Below are 18,122 nucleotides of genomic sequence, written 5' to 3'. Positions count from 1 at the left end.
CGTTTAACATGATTTTCACGTTTTTAACACGTTTAACACGTTTTTGACACGTTTGACACGTTTTTTATGTTTTGGCACATTTTGCACGTTTTGGCACGTTTAACAAGTTTTTTACATATTTAACACGTTTTTGGCGCGTGTAACGCGTTTTCACGTTTTTGACACATGTAACACGTTTTTTTACGTTTTTGACATGTTTAACGCATTTTCACGTTTTTGACACATTTAACACGTTTTTTTACGTTTTTGACACGTTTACCACAATTTTGACACGTTTTACACGTTTTTCACGTTTTGGCACGTTTAACAAGTTTTTTCACATATTTAACACGTTTTTGACACGTTTAACACGTTTTCACGTTTTGACACATTTAACACATTTTTTTACGTTTTTGACACGTTTACCACATTTTTGACACGTTTTGGCACGTTTAACAAGTTTTTCACATGGTTAACACGTTTTTGACACGTTTAACACGTTTTCACGTTTTGACACATTTAACATATTTTTTTACGTTTTTGACACGTTTAACATGTTTTCACGTTTTTAACACATTTAACACATTTTTACGTTTTTGACACGTTTACCACATTTTTGACACGTTTAATACGTTTTGGCATGTTTAACACATTTTTCACATGTTTGGTACGTTTAACACGTTTTTGACACGTTTTCATGTTTTTAACACGTTTAAAACGTTTTTAACACGTTGACACGTTTCACATGTTTTTTATGTTTTTGACACGTTTGACACATTTTTAACACATCTAACACGTTTAACACGTTTTAACATGTTTAACACGTGAAAAATGTGAAAACGTGAAAAACGTGTTAAAACGTGTGAAAAGCGTGAAAACGTGAAAACGTGTGAAAACGTGTTAAAACGTGTAGAAAACGTGGAAAACGTGTTCAAACGTGTGAAAAACGTGAAAAACGTGTTGTAATGTGTGAAAAACGTGAAAACGTATTAAAACGTGTAATAAACGTGAAAACGTGTAAAAAACGTGTGAAAACGTGAAAACGTGTGAAAAACGTGAAAAACATGTGAAAAACGTTTAAAAACGTGAAAAACGTGAAAAACGTGAAAACATGAAAACGTGTTAAAACGTGTAAAAACGTGAAAACGTGAAAAACGTGTGAAAACATGTGGATATGTGTGAAAAACGTGAAAAACGTGTGAAAAACGTGTGAAAAACGTGAAAAATATGTGAAAACGTGTTAAAACGTGAAAACGTTTGAAAACGTGAAAAACGTGTTAAAACGTGTGAAAAACGTGAAAAACGTGTAAAACGTGAAAAACGTGTAAAACGTGAAAAACGTGTAAAAAACGTGAAAACGTGAAAAACGTGGGAATAATGTGTGAAAACGTGATAAACGTGTGAAAACGTGAAAAACGTGTTGTAATGTGTGAAAAACGTGAAAACGTAATAAAACGTGTAAAAAACGTGAAAACATGTGAAAACGTGTAAAAAAGGTGTGAAAACGTGAAAAACGTGTGAAAAACGTGAAAAACATGTGAAAAATATGAAAAACGTTTGAAAAATGTGAAAAACGTGTTAAAACGTGAAAAATGTGTGAAAAATATGAAAAACGTGTTAAAACGTGTGAAAAACGTGTGAAAATGTGAAAAAATGTCAAAAACGTATTAAACGTGCCAAAACGTCAAAACATATTTTAAAAGTTAACATTTTGAACCGATATTTTATTTTACAAACATGGAAATTAGAATTGAATTACAATTCTATCATTTTCCCAAACATAGGAATTGGAATTGAATTACAATTCTATCATTTTTTCAAACATAGGAATTGAATTGTAATTCAATGCCAATTCTCATGGAATTGGAATTAGAATTCCAATGCCAATTCCAATTCCAATTCCCCATCATCAAACACACCCTGAGTCTTTTTTGATTTGAGATATTTTTTGAAGTCTTACTATATGCGCAACAAATTACCGGATCAAAATTGCTGAAAGATCTAATAAAATAGAATACAAAAATAAGCTGATCTTTTTACCGGATCATCTTTTATCATATATAATAGATAATAATGGATTACACCTAAGCTATTTTTTTTTGCTTGAGATACAGGTCAATTTTTAATACTTTTTTAAACAATATGACCAAAATATATATAATCTATATATATATATATATATATAATTATGCTTAATTTTTAAAGTGTCCGGATTGTCGGGTCGAGATCTGTGGTTAATTTAGATATATGTGAGAGTAAATGGATATTTGGGTCGGATTGTGGGTTGACCCACCCATAAAATTAAAACGATTAAAATAAAATAAAAAATGTTATAGGTATGGTTCAAACTTGTAACCTAACAAAACAAATATAACCTTTTAACCAACTAGGCTAATAACACTTTATATTTTAAATTAACCCAAAATTTGATAAACGACATTTTAACAATATAAATTCAACTTTTTAACTAACTAATCTATATATATATATAATGATGTTTAATTTTTAAAGTGTCTGGATTGCCGGATCGAGAGCTGTGGTTAATTTGGATATATGTGAGAGTAAATAGATACTTGGGTGGGTCAGATTGTGAGTTGACCCGCCCATAAAAATTTTACCGTAATATTTTTTTTACGGTTTTTTATATTAGTTATAATAAAAACCATAGTAACTTAGAATAAGTTTAAGTCTATACTTCTAACATTAGAACACCGAGAACTGGTCTCAAATGGGTTATTTAACAATTTTATCCAAAATTCAGCCATCAAATTTCCTTAAATTCATTAAACAAATTATCAAATTATATCTTAAGATAAAGAATATTTATGTAATATAAACATAGAAATGGTTTTTCCCAAATTATATCAAACTGAGTTTTTTTAAGAGCCCTTATTTATCCCCAAATAATTCGGATCAAACAAGCTCTATGGTCTTACCCTTTGGCTGTATATATCATTTAGAATTTTTTATTTTTTTTTTTTGGTAAGAATTCTATTTCACTTTTATTTAAAAAAAATGAGAAAAAAGCCGAACATATAAAAACTTGAGTATTTTTAGAGGTTAAATCGAAAGTGGGTATTTGACAACAACAAAATGTGACAACAAGTTAAGTATATAACTCACAAACACACTTAATCATTTAACCAGGCGCATAACTTGTCACCTGACGGGCTCGAACTCAGAACCTTAGGGTTAATATCTACCTCTTGTTGTCGCTAGGCTAGAAAAAGGGGATTGACAAAAACAAACAAGAAACATGTAGAAATTACATAATAGTGCATACAATGACCTTTTTCTTTTATTTGATTGAATTGAACTACTAATGTTGCAAATCTCTCCCCATTGTTGTAAACTAGCTATTTGCCAATTTGAAGGAGAATCATCCACCATCCATGATCAGTTAATCATTTGAATTAGCTTTATTGGTTACTATAGACAAATAACTCCACATTAGCAGATCATAACAACTTGTATATCTTCTTCAACCAAACTATAAATGATGGGTACAACAGTTTTGAATTAATAACTTATGAAGAACAGACAAAGAGTTATTACAGAATATTGTTTCACCATTTCCAAACTTCACACAATCAAATGTAATAGATAACAAACAAATGCTTTATTTCCTACTCAGGTTCAGGAAAGCCACATCTAGAGGCTATAATTAGAGTATTTAACAGTAGTGATTACATAACTTCCCTTCATCCACATCAAGTTGAACCAGCCTATACTTTCCACACCTCACAAATCAATCCCACCCCCAGTCCTATGATGTTGCACCGAAAAGAATAGCAATGGTCGCAAGAACAGCCTATATGAATGCACAACAATGTCAAAGAGTTTCAACAATCTCAATAATAGATCAGATCCTCTGTTATAACTTATAAGTATATGGGTATATTTCAGGTAAATGCCAAATCAAAGCATCTCTTCATTTTACTCCTTTAACAACCTCATTTGTTATGGCACACATTGGCTTCATGTATCATGTAATATACCCAGAAGGGGTATCTAGATTTTGGTCAGGAGTCGCAGGACTAAGTTCAGATACACCCAAATGAGAAAATCGGATGAAATGTGTGTGAGTAAAATGTTTCAAGTAGGAATTGTTACTTACAGCCAAAGTACATGCAACATATCCAGGCTTCTCTCTGTGATCAATTGTTCTAATGCAAAGTGTCACAAACGCTCCAACATACCAGGGGATTCCAGCAAGGAAGAAGCCAATTATGAACCTATCATTAGTAAACAGATACATAAACTCATAATACTCAACACATACATGTTCTAAGTTCTAACAAAATAAATAATTCAAAATCAGAATGATAACCTACAAGAACCATCCCATTCCAATGCCACAGCAAAAAAGGCGGCGCTCTCTCACAGGCAATTCGTCAGTAATGGCATAACCTGATAAGGATTATCATTTTCAGCATATGTTTCTAAAACTAAAGCAAAAGAAACAGTTCAAACTTCAAAGTATAAAGTGAAAGTTTTCTGTAAAAAAAATATGAATCTGTTCCTAGGTCACTAATCAATTGAAGTCAACTCCAAGTTTAAAACTTGAGGTAACCCTAAGGCATATATACTATCATTCCTAAAGTTGATCAAACCGAGGCCTCAAATGGTTTCGATCAGATCAATTGGTGCAAATAACAGGATAAAACATAGATCTGTAAAATACCCAATATGTTTATAGAACACAGAAGGATGAAAACCTGTAACGGTCTGATAACCGTGAGCATAGTACTGCGGCGGCGGTGTAGCAGAGGCTCCTGGAGGCGGTGCGGGTTGAGGGAAACCGATAGCGGGTTGAGGAGGATAATTCGCCACTCCTTGGAAAGTTCCATACATATTCGACGACGGCTGTATCTGCGGAGGATAATTGGCGGCGATAAATCCTCGATCTTTCTTGTCTTCAGACATTTCTTCCTCAAAATTGAACGTCTCTTTGAGTATTGACTGTCGTATTCTTCACCTCCGATCGCTAAGTATTAATGGGTGTACAGAAAGGATTGAAGATTACTAGTTTCTTAGAGGAGAAGGATTAATTATGAATATACAGCTATCTCATTCAGGGGGAGGTGTATATTTCAAAGATTCGGTTTGATTTGTTCGTTTCCTTCGTCAGGGCTATAATCTCCAAAACTAAATAAGCTAGCCAATTTGGTTATTCTTTTTCATTGTATGTTTACAATTTAGTATATGTCACAATTAAGGTTGAGATAATGTTTACATTTGCGGTTTAGTAATTCGGTTTAAAATTTCTAGCATGGTATATGTTTATTTATAATTGTACTAAACCTGGTTCGAGTGACGACTTAACTCAAACTCAATTCGATTTAACCCGATATAATTAATATCATATCTTTTTATTTCAAATTAAAATAATATCAAGACATAATAACAAAGAAAAACTAAATTTCAAATTCGCTACCAAAATATATTTTTTTAATAAGTGAGTAGAAAAGAATAAACACAAACTTTACGTATAATACCGGTTGACGAGTATATTTTGAGTCATTTAAGGTCGATCCAATTTGACATGTTTATAATATTTTAATAGATCCACCTGATTTGATTTCGAGCCGAACCAAAAAATAAATCACCCTAACCGGATTTTTTCATGGTTTAGTTTGAGTCGTATTTTCTTAATGGTACAGAAATTGACGGCGCTACTATTTAGACATAAAAATATATATATTAATATGTTGTATTTGTATAACTTTATAATTTAGACTTACAATTATTTATTTAAATGTATGAAAAATTATAAATAAAAACCTGACTAACTTTTCTTCTACATAATTACTCTTGGAAGCCCAACCCATTTAAAAAAACAAATTTTAAATAAGTTTACTTACATTTTTTAAACATAAAATGGTTTAAGAAGTAAGATATGAATTTTTATTTAGTTTAATTCAAATCTCACCAAAAAAACACATTTTTTTTAATTAAAATGAAGGCAGCTATCTTTTTTCAAGTTTTTCTACTTTTTGCCTGGATCAGCCCAACCTTTAGGACTGCCATGTAATTAAGATATCAAGATTCGTTATATTAATTTTTAAAAAATTAACTTTTACCTTTTTTATACAAATTATTTTTTTTAAAGTGCACGTGAAATAATATTTTCTTTTATAATGAAATAATTTTCTTACTCTAAAATAAATAAATAAACAAATTCACTACATTTAACTTTTTTTTTATCTTTACTTATAGTATTTTTAATAAAAAAAACTAAAATTTTTAAATAATAAATGAATTGAGTATTTAAAAACAACTTCCAAAACATAATTATGAAATTGAGGTACTTCAATTTAAGTTTATATTACAAATTTTGTAAGCTAATGATCACAAACTATTATATATGGATTATATTAATAAATAATCCTATTAATTTAATTAAAATAACATTAATAAATATAATTAATTAAATAAAAAATAAATGTATCTGGATATATTTAAAATTAATTAATAAAATGTTGAAAAATAATTAAAAGTAAATACTAATATTTTTTTAAAGTATGTTTACAATTGATCAACTTGTCATGAAGACTTCATCTATGATGTCATCATTATTGTTTATTGCATATTACTTTATGATAAAATTATACAACATCCTTTAATAAATAATACTCCCTCTGTCTCTTTCTTAGCTACTCAGAAAACTAATAAGCTAAGAAATGAACACTGCAGTACAGACTTAAATTGATTTGATGGCATCTAGTGGAGCAAACAGTTCGCTACAGTACATAATTTAGCAACTAACATCAGTTTTAATTAACATTTTAGTCTGAAACTACAAATTTCCCTCCAAATGTCCAAAACATTTCTCTCCAATACATAAATTACAGATCATTGAAATTTCCCACCTAAATTACATTTATATAAACAGATGCCTACATTCAGCATTCATTACAAAAGGCAAAAACACATTTTGGAGTTTCAGATTACATATTACAACATTCAATTCTCTTCACTATCTTTCTTTGCATTCAATTTCTCATCATTAACTCCAAGTTCCTGCACAAATATGACAAACAAAAAACCAAATTTAAGTGATTGTGTAAGGAACAATATTGTTCAGTTTATTTTAAGCCACTACAAGAAAGGCTCTTTGAAGTTGGGTACACTTACAAAGGCAGCAACACAATTTGGAGTTCATAGAAGAACCATCACCACAATTTGGACTCAAGCTAAAGAACAAATGGAGATGGGGTTGCCAGTTTACCTCACTAATTAAAAGCAAGGTTTAGTAAGGCAAAAACACAAACTGTTTGACCCTGAGTTGTTCAAAACAATCATGTTGAAAAAAGATCAACCATTAGAAAGGCTGCACAAGCCCTAGGTGTTGGGAAATCAACATTTTGGAGGTGGAAACAGGCAAAACAGATCAGAACATACAGTAATGCAATTAAAATCTCACTTACCAGTGCACAGAAGTTATTGAGACTACAATTCTGCCTGCAGTCTATAGCAGTTGACACAATAATCAATAAGTTCAGATTTAAATCCATGGCACACATTGTCCACATAGATGAGAAGTGGTTTTATCTTACAAAGACTGCCCAGAATTTCTACTTATCACCTGATGAACCAGACCCTTACAGGTCATGTCAAAACAAGAATTATATCATAAAGGTGATGTTTTTATGTGTTGTGTGTAGGCCAATCTATGATTCACAAGGTTTATGTATTTTTGATGGAAAAATAGGGATGTATCCCTTCATTGAACAAGTTCCAGCCCAGAGGTCAAGTGTTAATAGGGCAGTAGGGACATTGGAGACTAAAGCAATTACCTCTATTACAAGAGAAGTTATGAAGGACTATATGATCAATAGGGTAACTCTCAGAATAAAAGTATTGATTTAATTCATCATTGAGTTATGTTTTGCAATCTGGTTCACTGGAAATGTTATTGAATTATAACACTTGGTGAATAATTAAATGAATGGATGTCTTTGAAAAACAGGTTGTTCCAGATTTGAAAGCTTTGTGGCCATTGACAGAGGGAACAAATATTTTGATTCAGCAGGATAATGTCAGACCACATTTCAGTGATGATGACATTCAGTGGAGAGCAGTTGCTTCATCAGATGGATTTAATATCCATCTGATGCAACAACCTGCTCTTTCACCAAACTTGAATGTGAATGACCTAGGTTGGTTCAGGGCATTGCAATCAATACAAGAGGAGGAGGCACCTATGAATGTTGATGAATTAGTGTTAGCTGTTCTTACTTCATTTCAAAAACATGAGCCAATGAAATTAAATTTTGTGTTTTTAAGTATTCAGAGTTGTATGGTTGAGATTATGATGCAAAGAGGACATAACAACTATAGACTGCCACATATGAAGAAACAAACTCTTTTAAGGGAAGGAGCACTACCAGAAGATTTGGAGGTAGACAACAATTTGGTGTCATTATATGTTGATTACTGTGTTGATGCAGGCCTTAATGAGGCCATGTTACCAGTTATCTTAGAGTTGATGAAGTTGGAGGCAGAACAAGTTTAAAGCTACTGAATTAGTAAGGTTACCAGTTTATCTTCTGGTTGTATTTTGATTAGGGTAGTGAAAACATGTTAGAGTTTATTTTGGTTTGGGTAATGAAAATATGTTAGGGTTTATTTTGGTTTGGGTAATGAAAATATGTTAGGGTTTATTTTGTTGGTTAGGTCTTGAATGATTATGAATCAAACAAACCATGTGAACTGAAAGACTGACACAAGATGAATGTATATTGATAATGTAAACCACTGTGATGTTAAAGAATGTTTAATAGTGGAGTTTAGATGTGGATTCATGTTTATCTTTGTTTAACAGTTCATAATAAACACGGATCTAGGAATAGAAAAATGAAAACACAACATGGAATTACTTACACGACGTAATACCCGTGGATCGGGCGATTTAGGAAGGCAACTGCGTTGGAGGAAAGATTCTAGGCGTGCTTGCCACTGTTCTTTCTCTTCATGAGTTTCTAATGGCTTACGCTTCCTCACGTAGTTCCTCGAAAGCCTCCTCCTTTTGGGATTCTCAACGTTCATGGAGTAATCCTCGTCTTCGTCAAGTGGTGGTGACTGGATAAGTTTTCCGTCGCCTATTTGGACTTTTTTTCCGTCCAATTCACCACTGACACACAGATCAAGTGGTGGAGGAAGCAACGACGTTGTTTTGGTGTATGATTTAGGTGGAGGAGATGGAGGATCGATCGCCATTTTAGAGAAACAGTAAAGGGGGCGAGTTTGAGAGAGAGAGAGAGAGAGACGGAGTATTGTTTTGGAGGCTGATGAATGAAGATAGTTTAGGAATGTTCGAGATTAGGTTAAAACGTTAGGGATTTTTTTCACATTTTGTTTGTTTTTTTTTATGTTTGGATTTTGGGTTTGTAAAGTTTTGGGTTGGGTTTAGTTAATTAGGTTTGGGTTTGGTTAGTGTTTTGGGTTTAGTTTTGGGTTGGGTTTTTATTGGGTTTGTTTTGGGTTGTTTTTTTTTAATTAATTTGTTAATTAATTTGGTAATTTTGTTAATTAATTTGTTAATTTTCTTAATATTGTGTTAAAGTTTAAAATTTTGAAGTGTAAAGTTAGTAATGATTGGAAAGTTAAAAATGTGTAAGAAAAGTAGAATAAAGTGAAAGATAATGATTGAGTGAGTAGCTTGTAACGAGACTAAAATTGGAGTGAGTTGAGTAGCTTTGAGTGGGACGAAGGAAGTAATATTTTGTTAGTTCTAAAGTTGTATGATATTATTATATCTAATAAATAACAATATTTTGTTAGTTCTAAAGTTGTATGATATTATTATATCAAATATAAAATAATTAAATTTTCGCTAGGCCAAATGCACATTTAATTTTTTTTATTATTATTTTACATTAGCTAATTAAACAATTTTTGGTTCGAACTCTATTATTTCATTAAAAAACAGTGAGCCAATAACCTACTATTTAATGTCTCGAATATGAATATGAATAAATGCAATATCATATATTCAGAGACAGGATGGTTTCAATGATATCATAAATCAAACCGATGATGTTTATAATTCATTTCCAAAGAAAATGAGCAATCTGAAACAGAACATGTACATATTGATGCAATGCATCTTAATTAGATGTAGGATCTGAAACAAAAAACATATATCAGGTAAGACGCACACCAAACTATTCATTTGGTTGAAAGCCCTTACCACTTAAGCACAACGACGCAATTATCAGAGGCATTAAAGGGTCGCGAAGTGTTGTCGCATGGGCGAGAGTTTCACCAACATCGGTCCAGATATCAACCCAAAACCAAACCCTCTTCTCATTCCGAAGCGACCTATAATACCCTCCAACTAGATGCGGCCACACTTTGCATATACCACGCCATAGAACTGAGCCAGACTGCTGGCTCAGGGTGCGACTTTCACTCCCATTTTTAACTCCCCTCCCCACTTGTATTTACCTTTTAATGCCGGATATTAATGAGAAAAATAATTTTTTGATAAATTTTTAGATCAATTTAGAAGAAAAAAAATGATTAATTTTTTCAAAATAAAAATAAATAAATTTTGATTTTTGATACATTATTTGTGCGGTTTTGTTTGTATAATTTATACGGTGGTTTCGTTGGGATGTGTTATTTTAATAATTTTCAAAAACATTTATTCTCTTTTCATTTATATTCTTATATATCAAACTGTTACATTTATTAACTAATGCTAAAATATAATATATTATTTAAAAATATTTTTTTTATTAAATATTAATTAATACCATTTTAAGTTTATTTTTGAAATCTTATAAACTCCTAAAAAGAAACAAGTTTATTTAAATAAGTTTATAATATTTCAAAAGGCTAGTTTAATGAATTAATTTCACCCAAAAATGGGAAAACTAATTATAAGACTTTTATTAGAATGTTAAATAAAACCAAGCAAAAGCGTTTTCTTGCTATGACTATTTCCTAACAATTCTAAACTACTTCTTCAACTAGCTTTAAAAGTCAGTTTCCATCTAGAAATACAAGCATGTAAAGAATTACTTCAACTCATTTCTTATATAATTTGATTAATTTAAGATAAACATCATTACAAGTACTCTATTTTATATTAGTTTTATTTTATCAATAAAAATATCAAAGTAACACTTAAAAAAAATATCAAATAAAATGACCAAGTCAGTTTCCATTAGTTAGTGGGTTAGTGCTAAGAAATTCAAAACCAGTTTACTAATATCTTTTTGTTTTTGTAGAGTATTATTTTTCTCATTCTTGTTTGATTTTTTTTTTCTCATTTTTGTAATTTAATATTTTTATTGATTTTTCCCTTTTATATGTTTTAATTAAACATTTCAATTAATAAAATTAAGTTATAAATTAAATATTTCACTAAACATAATTAAATTTTAAATTAAATAATTAATTTTAAAAAATTGTAGAACTATTCTAATATTTTTTAAATATATAACTATTAAATCAATTTACAGTGAATTTGTCAATTTAATATATTCATTGTATTATTAAATCCAACTCTTCCTTTAATAATATATATATATATATATATTTATTGTTAATTAAAATTAAAATTTCAAAAGGTGTTTGTTAATATATAATAGTATATATTTGATATTATTATAATATTATTAAAAATATTAAGGCTCATCCAATTTTTTAGTGGTCTCCACAAAATATATATATATATATATATATATATATATATATATATATATATATATATATATATATATATATATATATATATATATATATCAAAGTTTGTCCCCCACAAAGTCATACAAAGGTTATTCCCTAGTAAGAATATATTTTTTTTTAACTAAAAAGGTTAGCATTACCCTCATTTATTATATCTATGGAATAATTGATATTTAGTCTCTTAAACACTATTTTTGAAATTTGAATTATCTTAGTGAGTTTGATTTTTGAAATCATTATAGCACAATACCAAACAAAAAAGAGTCTTAGAAAATTGATAACAAACATAATGTAGATATATGCAATGTTTTTACTTTTGAGGAAAATATAAATATTATTTTTCACATCCTACTTATGGAGAGCTTATTGAATGGATATGGCAAGAAAAACATATCGTCACGTGTGACTTTCAAAATTGACATTAGAAAAGTTTTTAACTCGATCAGATGGGGATCAATCCATGAATTCCTCCTTGCTACAAGTTTTTCAATCATTTTCATTGATTGGATTATGCAATGTGTTTTCACTCCTCACTTCGTTGTGAACGTGAATTGTATTTATGGAGGCTTTTTCAGGGTGAAATGAGAGTAAGGCAATGAGACCATATATCTCCTTAACTATTCGTCTTAATAATGAAAAATATTGACTGCATTTTTAAAATGCTTTTGAGAAGTCATTATTTTAAATTTCACTTATACTGCAAAAAAGAAACAATAACCCATATATGTTTTGCAGATGATCTATTTTTTATGGCTTATGCGAATATGTTAGTATAATCAAAAAAGTTCTAACAATATTTTCGAGTATTATAGGTTTATACATTAATGAGGACAAAAGTCAGGCTTTCTATAGAGGGATTAATGAAGAAAAGAAGGAAAACATATTCAATATTATGGGAATCAAGGAAGGTGAACTACCAGTGAAATACATTGGAGTACCCATGTTATCAAAACAACTCCGGTATAATCACTTCAGACAACTGATAGAAAATGTTAGAAATTCTGTCTTGGGTTGGACTATGAAAAAACTGTCTTATGCAGGTAGAATCGAGCTTGTTAAAATAGTCATCTTTGGAATTATTGGCAACTGGGAACAACAGATAGTCATTCCAAAGAAAGTAATGGTTGAATTCGATAAAATCATGAGAGATTACATATGGGGAACACAAGGCAGATGAGGCAAAAAAGTTAAATGGGAGGATGTTTGCATTCCCATAAAAGAAGGCGGACTATGAATAAAAAGTTGTGTTGAATGGAACAAAGCCCTCACCATCAGGAACTTATGGGAGTTGGAGCAGAAAGCGGACTCCCTATGGGTCAAATGGGTGCATACAAGATTTATAAAAAAGAATAGAGTATCTAGACACAAAACATCAATGAAATAATGTCATGGTCATTGAAGAAGATCATAAAAACAAGAAAATATGTCTTTCAAATAGTGAAAACCACAATTGGAAATGGAAGAGTGATACTATTATGGCATGATCCTTATCTGGATAATATTCTCATTATATTCAAAGAAGAAATGCAAGAAAGTAGAGTTATAAGAGAATACATCAAGTACTCATTTAAAGACGTCTATGAAGGTAAATGTGATTCACTTCTGAGGCGTATTGCAAAAGGTGATAGAATCCTAAACCTAATGAAGTAGAAGCAACTCAATGAATGAAGTGATGAAATTTGCTAGAAAATAGAAAGCAATGAGAAGTTCATTGTAGGAAAGACATGAGAAATGGTTAGAACAAGAAGACATTAGGTAGACTGGCATAATGTGGTATGGTCTCCAAAGATTATTTTTCGTCACCAATTTATTCTCTGGTTGGTATACAAGAAAAGGTTGACAACAGAAGACATAATTCAAAAATATATAAACATTCCTGATATCAACTATGTCCTATGTTCGGGAGTTGAGGAAAATATAAACCATTTATTTGGGAAATACTCTTTTGTTATACAAATCTGAAGGAGGTATGCTGCAAACATAAACATCATCAACTTTTTGGAGCATAGGAATAAATCCAATAGTGGATGGAGAATAAAGCAAAAGGAAGATCCTTCTATGTAAGTATGCTGAAATGCTACTTTGGAATAATAATCTACAATATTTAGAAAAAAATAAATTCAAGAACTCAGTGAAAGAAGTAGAACTGATAATGATATTTAAGGAGATATAACTTCAGATAGAAATGCACTCATTCAATCCTGGAGAGAAATCGAAAGGAATGAAGAAAATAGAAAGTTCTGTCAGATATGAGATATTTCGTTCGAGAAAGTCACAAGTAGAATCAAATTAAAAACGTTATAGGCGCTAATTGATTGTTGTTGTTGTCTGTAATTCAATTCTTGTTCATTGTCAATCTAGAAATTGTCTAGATCTAATCTTAAACTTTTGTATTTTTTTTTCTCTTTTGGGATTTTTTAATGAAATAGAACTAAATTGTTTTCCCCCAAAAAAATATCATTTTTCATGTTCACATACGTTATTTGAAATGCAACATAGAATGTAATTTATTATATCATGCCATAATTTATCAACCTTTTGTGAATTGTGAAAATATGAGTTTAACTCAAAACATTTTTTTAATGTTGATTAATATGACCCTCTCAACCATGACTTTCACTTGAGAATCGATAATGATCTTTGGTCTTTTAGAAATCACTTTTATCACTTTAACTCAGTAACTTACGAATTTAACATTATATTCCGGTGATTTAGTTCTTTGTAAATTTTATTTAATTAATTTCTTTGTAACATTATTAACAGGCAAGATCACGTCATGTAATTTTTAAGAAATAATACTAACATTTTTGTCACGTCATGTGCAAAAATGATTGCGTTAATCTCATAAGTCAATATAGTAATTAAGTGATTAATTGTAGTGCTTTTTTTCACATAATTTCTCATGTTGATTTAATCTCTACGTATTTGAAATGAGATTTTGTCAATCTCTGAATGGATAATATCGGTTCATCAAAGATAGTAGGTAAAAACAACATTTGCTTAGAGACTACCGTCAGATACAAATTGATACTTAAAGATGTGAAGCACGTTCTAAACATTCGCCTTAACTCTATTTTACGGGCAAACTTGGCGATGAGTGGTTCAAAAATTATTTTGGTGAGGTTAGTGGAAGCTCCCCAAAAGTTCACTCGTGATGGCTAAAATATCGAAGACGAACATGTTGTATGTAATTCGAGCTAAATTGCACAAGGAAGAGATAAACTTAATCCAGTAAGACGTGGATATTGATTTAGGGCACAAAAGATTCGACCACGTCAGCGAGAAGGGACTTCAAACTCTCGATAGTAAACAATTACTTCCCGATTTGCAAGATACGTATTTGAAAACCTTTAGTGTTTGTTTAGTTAGAAAAACACACCGAGTTTCTCTCCGTGTAGAAAATCAAATGTTCTTGATTTGATTCATATTGATTTTGTTTTATGCAAGTAAAAATCTATTAGTGAAGCATATTATATTATAACCTTTATTGATGATCACTCTAGAAATGTTGGTTTATGATCCGAAAACTAAAGATCAAGTGTTAAAGATCGTTAAAAGTTCCATGCCAAAGTTGAAAGAGAAACATGTAGGAAATTGTGGTGTGTGAAGTCAGACAACGAAGGTGAATATAAGAGGTCGTTTGAACGATATTATAAATATCACAACATCGAATTGGATAAAACACTTTCTAAAACAACTCAGCACAACAGTGTGATTGAAAGAATGAATCGACCGATTGAAGAAAGAACCTCAATTGACTTGATAAATCCTCTCTTGCAACAGCATTAAACAAGATTTGAATATGAAAAATTGTCTATTATAACCATTTGAGAGTCTTAGGTTGCAATGCATTCGTTCATATCTCGAAAGATGAAAGATCAAAGTTTGTCGATAAAATGAAACAATGTCTTTATATGGTACACTTACACTGAGTCTGATGACGATAAAAAGATCATAAAAAACAGATATATTGTTTTTGAAGACCAAGTTACAGGTGTATTAAGACTCAATATCAGTAATGGTCGTAGAAATAAAAAAAAATATTGAGTTTGTCATTAAATTTCATAACTCACCTTTCTTTCAAATCAAAATGATAAGCTTAATCTCACAACTATATTTATACGTGGGATAAACTTAAAAGCTCATTCCTAAGATTTTGGACTAGTTTGATTTTGTAGAGTTATCACTCAATTTTTTTAAAATTAGAAGAAAAAAAATAAGTGCTATGTCTATGAACATAAATTTTGTTTTATAATGTCTATGAACATAAATTTTGTTTTATAATGTCTATGAACATAAATTTTGTTTTATAATTCGTTTATTTGACATTTATTAAAAATACAAATACGAATTCAGTCCTAAAATGCATATCTTACAATTAGATTAGTTTTCATATTTATCATATTTAACTTAACAGAACTATTTGTCCTAGAGGAATACTGTTTAGATCGGTCACTATATAGCATCATATAACTATCCTATCTCTTTTTTTTTTTTTTTCTCTTAACAAGAAATTATACAATAATAGATTCAAAACCAAATATAAATATAAACTTAAAACACATTCATTAATTCAAAAGTCTACTACACCATGAAAACAAAAACAACCACCCAATCTGAAAACCATCCAAAAGAGAATTATAGCAAACCAACAATTACATTATAATCTACTTCTTGCTAGACTCATGCATAAGTTTCTGTAACTCGACACTCTCCCTCTCAATTTCAGCCTCTTTCTCGAACAATTTACACCATTTCTCATCCATTTCTTTCGCTTTTATATCACCAATTTTACTCAGATACTTTTCGAAAAGATGATACAAGTTTAAACCATATGCAAGTTCGTACTTCAATGATTTTTTCAGTGATGGATATCTTTCATAAAAACTTTCAGTACTTTCTTCAACCCGGATCCGTTTATTACCTGTGGATTTCTTCAATGGCAGTGGCTTTAGATCTTTTGAAACAGTAGTTAAACATGATTCTGTTTCTTCTTCGCTCATTGAATCGGACGAAGAGGAGAGATTCTGAATAGGAGCAGACATTTTTTGTTTTTCTTTTCTTTTCTGAAAGTGAAAAAGGAGATAGATATTATGAACAATAATAATAACAAACAATATTAAGGCTTAGGTTGAGAAAGGGACGAAGATGAAAAAACCTACCGGACTCTCTTTCTTCTATGATTTGGAAATATGAAAGAGACGGTTTTTATTGATGACGAAGAAGGCGAAAAGTACGAGTTGTCACTGTCTTTTCATATTCAACCTTCACTAATAATTATTTTCTTTTACCTATATTATATTTTATATATATTCTTCCTGTTCTCTTTTTCTTAATAATTTTTTTTCTATATTTCTCTCTTACAATATATTTTATATAATTATTAAAAAATATGATATAAATTATATATAATGAAGTAATTTTAAAAAAAAATAGGTATTATTATTATTATTATTATTATTATTATTATTATTATTATTATTATTACTACTACGTAAATGCATTTATAAAAAAACAATTATTTATATATATAAATAAAATAAATATATAATATTATATATAAATAGAAAAATTATAAAGAAAAATATATATATATATATATATTTTTTGTTAATAATTTTATATAAATATATTTTATTTTATATTTTTATATATAATAAATAAAAATAATTAATTTTTCTTTCTTAATTATTATCTATTTTATTAATTATATATATATATTATTACTAAATATATATATATTATATTATATTATTTTTCAACATTATTTTATATAAATATACTTTATCTATCATATATTTTTTTCTTTTTGTATAACGTATATTAATATAAAAATTAACTAATAAATATTAAATATTAAATACAAAATATATATATATACAAAATAATAAAATAAAAAAAAAATCACGGATAAAAATATAAAAAAAAATTAATGATATATATTCAATATTTAAAATTCTTAATAAATAATATATTAAAATAAAAATATAACATTCTCATTCTGCATTTTATTTACTTCGAAAAACAAATTATCTTCTCACATATTTTATCACATATTTTTTCCGAATTAACCTCTAATCTCATGACCTAACACTTTCACTTTTGTCAGTCAAATATTTCATTAATATTTTTTAATATTTCACCTTGTGACCTCACACTTTGGTCAATCAAATATTTGATTCGTATTTTTTTAATCAATTTCAATTGATACCGACTTATTATCTTTCGGCAAACCACTCTCAATCACACTTGTTAAAATGTTGTACTTATTTTGTTATGTTGCAAGTTCGAAACATATATATAACATTTTTAATTTTATTTTTAAACGTTTTAAGTTTATAAGCGGGTTAACTCACAATCCGATGTCTAATAACATTTATATATATAGATTTTTAGTAACATTTTCTATTTTCTATTTAATGCATTTTATTTTTATTTATAGT

The 18,122-nt window shown here is 29.3% G+C and overlaps 3 protein-coding genes across 3 annotated transcripts; 1 reads left to right on the top strand and 2 right to left on the bottom strand.

Moving 5' to 3' along the window:
• Positions 1–3,513: 3,513 nt before the first annotated feature.
• On the bottom strand, positions 3,514–5,091 carry LOC124914861 (60S ribosomal protein L18a-like protein). The gene is made up of 4 exons (XM_047455480.1): positions 4,698–5,091; positions 4,314–4,389; positions 4,097–4,214; positions 3,514–3,790 (listed from the first exon to the last, which is right to left on the bottom strand). Exons 1-4 carry the CDS (start codon positions 4,903–4,905, stop codon positions 3,746–3,748), a joined length of 447 nt encoding a protein of 148 aa, XP_047311436.1. The 5' UTR covers positions 4,906–5,091; the 3' UTR covers positions 3,514–3,745.
• A 2,403-nt stretch (positions 5,092–7,494) lies between these two features.
• Positions 7,495–8,497, top strand: LOC124915922. Its single transcript, XM_047456670.1, has 3 exons — positions 7,495–7,589; positions 7,647–7,821; positions 7,952–8,497. The coding sequence occupies exons 1-3, from the start codon at positions 7,495–7,497 to the stop codon at positions 8,495–8,497; spliced, it is 816 nt and encodes a 271-aa protein (XP_047312626.1).
• Positions 8,498–16,346: 7,849 nt separating this feature from the next.
• LOC124915921 lies at positions 16,347–16,724 on the bottom strand. Its single transcript, XM_047456669.1, has one exon. It carries the CDS (start codon positions 16,722–16,724, stop codon positions 16,347–16,349), a length of 378 nt encoding a protein of 125 aa, XP_047312625.1.
• Positions 16,725–18,122: the final 1,398 nt, after the last annotated feature.

The sequence above is a fragment of the Impatiens glandulifera genome, chromosome 9 (genome assembly GCF_907164915.1).
Source record: "Impatiens glandulifera chromosome 9, dImpGla2.1, whole genome shotgun sequence".
Taxonomy (NCBI): domain Eukaryota; kingdom Viridiplantae; phylum Streptophyta; class Magnoliopsida; order Ericales; family Balsaminaceae; genus Impatiens; species Impatiens glandulifera.
Note: the sequence above shows the minus strand (reverse complement) of the source record. Positions and strands in the feature narration are given on the sequence as shown.

Excerpts from the sequence above, each read along its gene's own strand:
- LOC124915922 (XM_047456670.1), top strand. The coding sequence starts at position 7,495 with ATGGCACACATTGTCCACATAGATGAGAAGTGGTTTTATCTTACAAAG. Across the intron at positions 7,590-7,646 it reads GATGAACCAGACCCTTACAG|GCCAATCTATGATTCACAAG; the intron begins GTCATGTCAAAA and ends TGTTGTGTGTAG. Across the intron at positions 7,822-7,951 it reads AGGACTATATGATCAATAGG|GTTGTTCCAGATTTGAAAGC; the intron begins GTAACTCTCAGA and ends TTTGAAAAACAG.
- LOC124914861 (XM_047455480.1), bottom strand. The coding sequence starts at position 4,905 with ATGTCTGAAGACAAGAAAGATCGAGGATTTATCGCCGCCAATTATCCT. Across the intron at positions 4,390-4,697 it reads CGGTTATCAGACCGTTACAG|GTTATGCCATTACTGACGAA; the intron begins GTTTTCATCCTT and ends AATCCTTATCAG. Across the intron at positions 3,791-4,096 it reads ATGTTGCATGTACTTTGGCT|GCTGTTCTTGCGACCATTGC; the intron begins GTAAGTAACAAT and ends GCATTCATATAG.
- LOC124915921 (XM_047456669.1), bottom strand. The coding sequence starts at position 16,724 with ATGTCTGCTCCTATTCAGAATCTCTCCTCTTCGTCCGATTCAATGAGC.